Raw genomic sequence first — 9,291 nt, forward strand, 5'->3', positions numbered from 1 at the left:
CAAGCCCCGTCTAGATGGGGAGACCCGAGCGTGGGACACCAGCGGTGACCCCAGGGAAGCCAAATGAGCCAGGATGCTGGTTTTAAAGTCCTGGCTATAAAAATGGCAGGGGCGGCGCTGCCAGTGGTAGGAAGCACCTGCGGGGGCAAGCAGGAGGGCAGCTTTGCCAGCACGGCCCAAAGCCCCCGGGACCAGCCAGAGCCACAGTGGGGCCAGAAAGGGCCCCTGCACTGATCCTCCAGTGGGGCCACTACTCCAGGGCCGGCGCTGTTTCATCCTCCCAGCCACAAGCTGGGCAAGCCCAGCCACAGCAGACCCCAGTCTGGGCCGGCGTTTCGGGGCCCAGCAGCAGCAGCAGGACCTTTCCTTCCCGAGGCGCTCCCGCGGAGTCCTGCGCGCCCCGCGCCTCCCCGGCTCCGAGCAAAGCAGGAACGAAACCGAGCCTACCGGCACCTTTTCCAAGCCTGGCGCGGTCCGGAGCAACGCAGACACGGCCCGGGTGGGTGTCCGAGGAAAAGCCGGCGGCTCCGCTGCTCCTCGGCCGCCGCGGTGCAGGGCGGTCCCGCCCGGCCGGGCCGGGCTCCGCGCGCAGCGACAGAAACACTTCACAGCAAAAGAGAAGCAGACATCCATGGCTAGCCGGGACACTTCGAAAGGAACTATTTTAAGGGGCCAGTGGGGAACTCGGGGGACTTTTTGTTTGTTTGTTTTAGGTGTGCAGCCGCAGAGGCTGCAATCCACCTTTCTCCTGTCTTTTTCTGCCCGAGAAACCTTTTTTTTTTTTCTTTTTTTTTTTTTTTCTACCTTTGGAGAACGGAGAGGGTAAATTTGTTCAAATGTAAATTTCAAAGCATGCAAGGTTCCGCGGGTTGCTCGCCCGCGGCAAACAGGAGGAGATGGGGCACCCCCCGTCCTTCCACTGCGCCCCAGTCAAGTTCAAGCCGGGCCGGTCTGGGGCCTGCCCCGCTCAGCGAAGGTCGCAGCGCGGCTCCCCGGCTGTCCCGGGGCTGGCGGCAGGGCCGTCCCGCCGGCCGAGGGTGCGGAGCCTGCGGGCCGCGCTCGGCCGGGACACGAGGCCGCGGGGCCGCGGGGTGCAGCACCGCAGGCCGGGGAGCGGCGCTCGCTCGGGGCTCCTGCCTGGCGCCGAGAAGTGGCTCGGGGGAGATGCTTCACCTCGATCCCTTTCCTCTCCCGAGGACGGGATGGCTTTTCCGCATCCTAGTCAGAAGTAAAAACAAAACAAAACAAAGCAGAGGTAACGGAGACAGTCCTGCCCGCCGCGAGGTCCCGGTTCCCCCCGGTCAGCAGCCCGGTGTCGGCGGGCGGGCCGGGCGCGGTGCCCGGTACTCACCGTCGGGATCTCCCCGTCGGGGCGGCCCCGCTGCCCCCGGCGCTGCCCGGATCCCGGCCCGCTCGGGAAGCTGGCGGGGGAGCGAAGCCGCTGGCCGTGGAGGGCGGGGACAAAGGGACAGGACGGAGAGCGGCGAAGAGGAGGAGGAGGAGGAGGAGGCTTCCCCCGGCATCGCCGGCTCGAAAACAACGGCCTGGCCCCGGTGGCAGCGCCAACCGGGCCCGCGACAGGACCGCGGCTGCCCCGTGCCCCGGAGGTCAAAAACGGCTCTTTCCAAAACAATAAACTTTTAATGCTAGAGCAGTTATAACCAAAAGCTGTACAGAGTTGGATTTTTTTTGTTCGTTTGTATTTTTTTGTTAGAAAACAATTTTTTCTCCCTCATAAATATTGTTCAGTTCCCGGCACTTTGTATCAATAATTAAATTACGAACGATAAATATGGCATCATGGGTATGTATTTACAAAAAAAGTTATTACAAAAAGGCAACTGTTATACTAAACGTCACAATCTGGGTAGAATAAACACCACATCCTCATCCTGAAAAATACTGACTGACCCCATCAGACGAGAATACATTCACAAGTGTAATGCTTGGAGAGAGAAGGAGAAAGAAGAGTGGAGAAAGAAGCAGCAGGAGAGCTAGAAAGGAAAGTTCAAGACATAACAGGACTTTGGCACGGTTTAAGACTGTAAGTTTAAACAATCACCACTAAGGCGAAGGAGAATTTTCATCCTCATGTCAACATCCCACCGAAAGAAAGAAAAACGAAATTAAGAATATTAAAATAGGGGGGAATTGGAGGAAGATAGACTCAGGCAAGGAGGGGGGGGAAAAAATCAAAGAAACGGTTGTGACTGAAAAAAAATGACAACAAAAAAAAAGAAATCTAATCCTGAGAAAAGGACATGGCTAGTCCAGCGTCTGGGATTGCAAAAAAAATAGTAATAATTATAATATAATAATAAAAGATCCCCCCCTCCGGATCCTGGCAGTTAAGGAGGTGTAGCCCTATGCGGTCGTCGGTGTGGAAACTCCATTTCCGTGGGAGCGAGCTGCAGTTGGCTTGGTTTGTCCTTTTTTTTTTTTTTTTTTTTTTTTTTTCCATCGTTCTCAATTCATTTGGTCCAGTCTGTGGCTGGGCAGCAGCTGCCTTCACACATACCACTCATTAAAATTGGGGGGCAGTCCAGGGTTGTGGCCGGGGTTACTCTGAAGGGCGGCCGGCGGAGTTTTAGTGGAGTCCTTACTGCCGGCGGAGCCCACCGCAGGGGGGGTGGAGGACTCGTACCCCGAACTGGCTGCAGGGGAAGAGTCCGACCCCTGGGATTCGTGCACCTAAAACCAAGAGGCAGAGATGGGAGCGAGCCCGGGGCCTCCACCGCCCCGCTGCGCCAGGCCGGCTGTTCCCCCGCGCAGGAGGGTCCCCGTGGAGCACCGGCCCGGCCCTGCCCGGCCGAGCACCGGCGACAACCGCCCGCCGTGGCCCGGACACTCCCGCTCAGGGGGCTGCAGCATCCCCGCACGAGCGGCTGCAGCATCCCCGCACGAGCGGCTGCAGCATCCCCGCACGAGCGGCTGCAGCATCCCCGCACGAGGGGCTGCAGCATCCCCGCACGAGGGGCTGCAGCATCCCCGCACGAGCGGCTGCAACATCCCCGCACGAGCGGCTGCAGCATCCCCGCACGAGGGGCTGCAGCCGCAGGCCGAGCTGCGCTCGCACAGCCTCCCCGCACCGAGCCCCGCGCTGCAAACCGGGCAGCGCTTGCACCAGCGGGAGCGCAAAAACAAACTACGCCATTTCCCCGGGCTGTGCTCCAGCCACAGCCTGGACACCGGGCACCGCTCGGGCCGTGCCGGGAACACGGAGCTCGGCTGTGCCCTGCTCTGCGGGAGTGAGCCCTGGGCGCACCAGCGACTGAGCATCACTGCTCAGGGAGGAAAGGGCTGGAGCACCGGGGTGATTTACCTTCATGTGTTTCCTAAGTGAGCTGGGGTGGGTGTAGGATTTGTCGCACACCTTGCAGATGTAGGGCTTGTCCGAGGTGTGGACGTGCATGTGTTTCTTCCTGTCACTGCTGTTGGCGAAGCGCCTGTCGCAGCCCTCAAACTCGCACTTGAAAGGCTTCTCACCTGTGAAATTTAGAGACGATGAAGGAGGGCCGCTCCCCTCTCCATCCCTGCCCGCCTCTTCCCAGGACAACGTCTGCCCTGCTCACCCCACCTTAGGGATGCACAAGCACCACAACAAATGACGAAGGGCAAGATGCACAGCAAGATTTGTTATGTGTCAGATAAATTTGGATCAGCCTTTATTACTTTTAACTCACCTCCCGCCAGGCCCACGCTGGGCTCCAGCAGGGAAGGCGGCTGGGCGAGCTTGGGGAAGGAGAAGACCCGAGAAATTCAGCGGCTCGGACAGCTTTACAAGACCTACTCGAGGATACAAGCCAAAGTACGTTTGCTTCCAGCCTTCTCCCTCTCTTCCCTCCACCCATGCAGGAGGGCTGAAGGAAAGTCGGGGCTGCAAATAAAAATACTTTGACAAAAGTATCGCCGATTTAATTAGAAGACACGCCAATCAGGCCTAAAAATAAAAATAAAAAAGGAGCGGAAGTCACCGAAAATGAGAATTCATTAGCATTTCTATGGTTCCCTCCGCTCAGGCGCTCAGGAGGCCGAGAGCGGAGGCAAAGCCGCGCACCAGCCCGGCCCCGCAGCCCCCCGGAGCCCCCGGAGCCCCCGGAGCCCCCGGAGCCCCCGGAGCCCCCGGAGCCCCCCGGAGCCCCCGGAGCCCCCGGAGCCCCCCGGAGCCCCCCGGAGCCCCCGGAGCCCCGCGTCCCGGCCGGGGCACACACGGGCACGGGCCTTACCTGTGTGCGTCCGCTTGTGAATCTTGAGGTTCTCGGAGCGGGCAAAGATCTTGCCGCAGCCCGGGAAGGGGCAGGGGAAGGGCTTCTCCCCCGTGTGCACCCGAATGTGGTTCACCAGTTTGTATTTCGCCTTGAAGGACTTGCCTTCCCGCGGACACTCGTCCCAGTAGCAGATGTGGTTGTTCTGTTCCGGCCCCCCGACGTGCTCCATGGTGACATGGGTCACCAGCTCGTGCATGGTGCTGAAAGTCCTGTCGCAGCTCTTCTTGGGCCGGCTAAGCTGGCTCTCGTCGAGCCACTTGCAGGACAATTCTTGCTTGATGGGCTGGCGCATGTACCGAAAGAAAGCGCCGGGGCCGTGGTGGTGGTGGTGATGGTGGTGGTGGGCCGCCACGTTCATGCCCATATTCATATTCATGTGGTTGTAGTTGTGGAACTGGGCGCCGGCGTAAGGGTCCGTGCGGGGGCTGGAGACGGCCCGGTAGGGATCCGGCCGCCCGAAGAGGTCCCCGCGCAGCCCCAGGTGCATCTGCCCGTTGTCCACATGCCCGTTCGGGGACGTGTGGCTCGGGCTCTGCTCGTGCAGCCCCGGGAAGAGCAGGTAGCCCGGGGTGTCCGGGATGCCGCCGGGGCCGTGCAAGCCGCCGGGGGAGCCGCCGAAGAGCCCGTGCTGCGCTGTGCCGGAGGCGGCGTCCGCGATGCCGGAGCCGCGGTTGCGGAACAGAAAGTCGCGGGTGGAGTTGAAGGCGGCGGCCCCGCCGTAGGAAGGCACCTGGCCGGCGTGGTGGTGGTGGTGGTGATGGTGGCCCAGGGCGCTGGCGTAGCCCGGCGCCTGCGGCGTGAACGCCGAGCTCTGCCCGGCAGCGAGGTCGTGCGGGGCCGCGTTCAGCTTGAAGGCGGCGGCGTGCGAGGAGTCCCCGAAGGGCCCCAGCCCCATTCCGCCGCCGGCGGCGTCGCGACCCGGCATGTCGTGGTGGCGGGGCGCCGCGAAGCCGCCCACCCCCAGCGCCGGGAACTGCGGCCCTCCGTCCAGCAGCATCGTCATGGGAGCGGGGCCGTCGGCGCGGCAGGAGCCTGCCCGCCCCCCCTCCTCCCGCCCGCCCGCCCCCAGAAAAGTACAAAACCACCCCAAAAAGCACCCCCACCCCGCCCCCCGCTGCGGGCAGGCGTGGGCAGGCGCGGCCCCGGCCGGGCAGCGAAGCGAGCACCCCCCGGCCGACACAAAAAAAAAAACCAAAAAAACACAACAACAACAAAAAAAAAACAACCCAAAAACCAAAACACAAAACCCAAAACAACCGGCCCCAAAACAGCCACCCGCCCCCCGCGCCGGGCCGGGCAGGGCGGCGCAGCAGGGCGAGGAGGCGCAGCGCGGCCCCGCTCCCGCTCGGCGCCGTCGGGGCACTGACGGGGCGCCCGTCCGCGCCTCGCACATAAACCAACTCCGGGCCAGGCCGCGCCGCGCCAATGGGGAGCCGCGCGCCGCCGGTCACCTGACCCGCCTCCCGCCGCCCCATTGGCCGCTCCGCGCTTGATTGGCACTCGGCCCGCGCCGCCACGGCCGCTGATTGGGCGCGCGCGCCCCGCAGGTAGAGCAGGGGCGCCGGGGGCGCCGGGCAGGCCGGGGCGGCGGGAGCGCCGCGTGTGTCCCTGCGTGTGTGTCCCCCCGCTCGTGTGTCCCCGCGTGTGTCCCCCCGCTCGTGTGTCCCCGCGTGTGTGTCCCCCCGCTCGTGTGTCCCCGCGTGTGTCCCCCCGCTCGTGTGTCCCCGCGTGTGTGTCCCCCCGCTCGTGTGTCCCCGCGTGTGTCCCCCCGCTCGTGTGTCCCCGCTCGTGTGTCCCCGCTCGTGTGTCCCCGGCTCCGTGCCCGCTGTCCCCACGCGTGTCCCGGCTCCGTGCCCTGCCAGCGCCGCCCCACGCCGCGCGGGATGCCCGCCCCAGGCGGGGAGGCGAAAAGCCGCTGTATTGCCGCCGCGTTGATTCAAAAATAAAATTCAGTTTAATTTAAAAAAAAATAAAATTTAATTTAAAGAAACCGCTAATGCCGAGGATGTTTACAGTTTATTTATGTGTTCATGCATACATATATATATCTAATAGTATCTATTTTATATTTGTTTTATTTTCCTATTCTCTTTACTGATTAAACGCGAGAGCAGCACTGCCCGCCGCGTGCGTGGAGAGCTCGCTCCGGGCCCTCGGTGCGCACGGTGACCGCGCCGGGGTTCACCAGCCCGGCCCAGCCCAGCACAGCCCAGCACAGCACAGCCCAGCACAGCCCCCTTTTCTCCCCCTCGCTCCGTCCCCCACCCCCTGCTGACCCGCGGAGCGCGGCCGAGCAGCGCCCGGCACGACGGCTCCTGCCTGCTTTATTCCCACTCCTTTCCTCTTCCTTTCTTTTCTTTACTTTCTCTCTTTTCTTTCTCTTTATTTTCTCTCTTTTCTTTATTTCTTTCTCTTTCTTCTTTTCTTTCTTTCTTTCTTTCTTTCTTTCTTTCTTTCTTTCTTTCTTTCTTTCTTTCTTTCTTTCTTTCTTTCTTTCTTTCTTTCTTTCTTTCTTTCTTTCTTTCTTTCTTTCTTTCTTTCTTTCTTTCTTTTCTTTTCTTTTCTTTTCTTTTCTTTTCTTTTCTTTTCTTTTCTTTTCTTTTCTTTTCTTTTCTTTTCTTTCTTATTTTGCAAGGGAAACGTTCGGCCTTGGAATAATTATCAGTTGCAGACAGCGCTATAAATCCACTCATTTTCTGTTCTGGAAAGCATTTGCAAAGAACTATGGGGAGCAAGAGTGGAAATAAAAGGCAGAAAGAAAGATGGCTGTAATTGTAATATCCTGAGGTTTGCTGAGCCCCCAAGTCTGGCTATTGGGCAGGTCTTAGTCTCGCCGCCGGCTCTCTGCAGGAAACGTAAAATCTGATCAAGTTCAGAGACGCATTGAGAGCCCCCTTCAAGCAGCGCTTTATAACCGCGGCCCTTTCACATTCTTCCCCCCAATCAGCCCCGGGAAAGGCTTCGTCTTCTTTATTTTAAGGTTTGCAGGGAGCGAGGAAGGAAAAAAAAAAAAAAAAAAAAAAAAGGAGAGAGAGAGAGAAAGGGGAGAAAAAAAAGCCACCGATATAAAATCTCCCCGAGAGATAGCACCGGTGCCGGTCAGACACTCAAATTTCCCAGGCCACAGCCGCCAAGAACAGTCCTAAAGTTGGAAGGTGAGTCCGTGGCTGCCGCTGGTGCACGATCGCAGCAGAGCAGGAGGCGGGAGCGCGGGGGGGGGCCCACCGGGACACCCACCGGGACATCCACCGGGGACACCCACCGGGGACACCCACCGGGGGCACCCACCGGGACATCCACCGGGACACCCACCGGGGACACCCACCGGGACACCCACCGGGACACCCACCGGGGGCACCCACCGGGGACACCCACCGGGGGCACCCACCGGGGACACCCACCGGGACACCCACCGGGACACCCACCGGGGACACCAACCGGGGGCACCCACCGGGACACCCACCGGGGACACCCACCGGGGACACCCACCGGGACACCCACCGGGACACCCACCGGGGGCACCCACCGGGGGCACCCACCGGGACACCCACCGGGACACCCACCGGGACACCCACCGGGGGCACCCACCGGGACACCCACCGGGACATCCACCGGGACATCCACCGGGACACCCACCGGGACACCCACCGGGACATCCACCGGGGACACCCACCGGGACACCCACCGGGACACCCACGGGACACCCACCGGGACACCCACCGGGGACACCCACCGGGACATCCACCGGGACATCCACCGGGGACACCCACCGGGACACCCACCGGGGGCACCCACCGGGACATCCACCGGGACATCCACCGGGGACACCCACCGGGACACCCACCGGGACACCCACCGGGGGCACCCACCGGGGACACCCACCGGGGACATCCACCGGGGGCACCCACCGGGACACCCACCGGGGGCACCCACCGGGACATCCACCGGGACATCCACCGGGACACCCACCGGGGACACCCACCGGGGGCACCCACCGGGGACACCCACCGGGGACATCCACCGGGGGCACCCACCGGGACACCCACCGGGGGCACCCACCGGGACATCCACCGGGACATCCACCGGGACACCCACCGGGGACACCCACCGGGGACACCCACCGGGACACCCACCGGGGACACCCACCGGGGACACCCACCGGGACACCCACCGGGGGCGGTCGGGGCCGTGCCGCTCTCGCCGCTGCAGCCCGCGGCGGTGAGAGCCGGCAGGACCGCAGCCCTTCCCGCGGCTCGGCCGGGAGCCCGGGCGGGGGCAGCGGCGGCCAGGGGTACCCGGGCACAAACGCACGGCCCCGGGGCCGGCGGGGCCAGGCCGCGCACTCCCCTTGCTGCTCCGCTCAGCCTCTCCCTGCCTGTCTCCGGAGGGCTGCGGCGGGTCATTAATTATCTCCCGCACGTGTTGGGCTCTCTCGACCGCAACCAACCCACCAATAAAAATTAAAAAAAAAAAAAAAAAAAAAAATAGAGAGAGAGAGGGAAAGAATGAAAAAAAAAGTAAATAAAAGGCGGGGGGGTGGGAAATTCAATTATTCCCGTCAGCCGAGCGCCGGGGAGGGCAGCGCCTCTGAAGTCACCGACCTGGGGCGACTGAGGGCGACTGACCCCTGCTCCTGCAGAGGCCTCACGGGTGTCATTGTGTCCCCAGTGGGTGGGACGCGCAGAGGCCGGGCCGGTGGCCGAGCAGCGCTGCCCGCCCAGGTGCCCGCGCCACGCGGGGCTGCGGCTGCCCCGAGCGGGCGGCGTGCCTGTGAGCTGGGAAAGCCTCCGGCTCGGAGACAAGGAGCGAGCGTGGCTCCACGGCGGCAGAAGCTTAAAAAAATACTAAGTTATTGTTCGCCTAAAAAAAAAACCTTGCCGCGTCGGCAGCGGCAGGACCTCGGGGCTTCGAGAAAAACATCCCGAGGGTTTGGGATTGGGAAGCAAAACGAAGCGATCGTAGCTTTGGACGAGGACTCCTCGTTTCGGGAGGGCTTGGTGACCACAGCCTGCCTTGCTGCTGT

The 9,291-nt window shown here is 62.1% G+C and overlaps 2 protein-coding genes across 6 annotated transcripts in view; both read right to left on the bottom strand.

Moving 5' to 3' along the window:
- Positions 1 to 1,569, bottom strand: part of LOC111928534 (uncharacterized) — a 42,711-nt gene extending 41,142 nt beyond the window's left edge. For 2 of the 4 annotated variants that reach the window (XM_086850093.1, XM_086850094.1), the window contains exons 1-3: positions 1,352 to 1,569; positions 1,174 to 1,218; positions 448 to 603 (exon numbers count right to left, since the gene is read on the bottom strand). In XM_086850093.1, coding sequence (XP_086706219.1) covers positions 448 to 603; positions 1,174 to 1,218; positions 1,352 to 1,523 — 373 coding nt within the window. In that variant the 5' untranslated portion in view covers positions 1,524 to 1,569. Of the gene's footprint in view, positions 1 to 447; positions 604 to 1,173; positions 1,219 to 1,351 lie in introns of those variants that run through there. The other 2 variants (XR_015276133.1, XR_015276134.1) reach the window with 2 other exon arrangements.
- Positions 1,570 to 1,791: 222 nt separating this feature from the next.
- On the bottom strand, positions 1,792 to 5,626 carry ZIC3 (Zic family zinc finger 3). 2 transcript variants are annotated; one of them, XM_086850091.1, is made up of 3 exons: positions 4,227 to 5,626; positions 3,323 to 3,486; positions 1,792 to 2,691 (listed from the first exon to the last, which is right to left on the bottom strand). In XM_086850091.1, exons 1-3 carry the CDS (start codon positions 5,269 to 5,271, stop codon positions 2,509 to 2,511), a joined length of 1,392 nt encoding a protein of 463 aa, XP_086706217.1. In that variant the 5' UTR covers positions 5,272 to 5,626; the 3' UTR covers positions 1,792 to 2,508. The 2 variants fall into 2 exon arrangements, with proteins under 2 accessions (XP_086706217.1, XP_086706218.1); XM_086850092.1 differs by having other exon boundaries at positions 2,440 to 2,691; positions 3,374 to 3,486; positions 4,227 to 5,281.
- Between the last annotated feature and the right edge of the window lie 3,665 nt (positions 5,627 to 9,291).

This window comes from Cyanistes caeruleus, chromosome 14 (genome assembly GCF_971803275.1).
Source record: "Cyanistes caeruleus chromosome 14, bCyaCae1.hap1.1, whole genome shotgun sequence".
Classification (NCBI taxonomy): Eukaryota; Metazoa; Chordata; class Aves; order Passeriformes; family Paridae; genus Cyanistes; species Cyanistes caeruleus.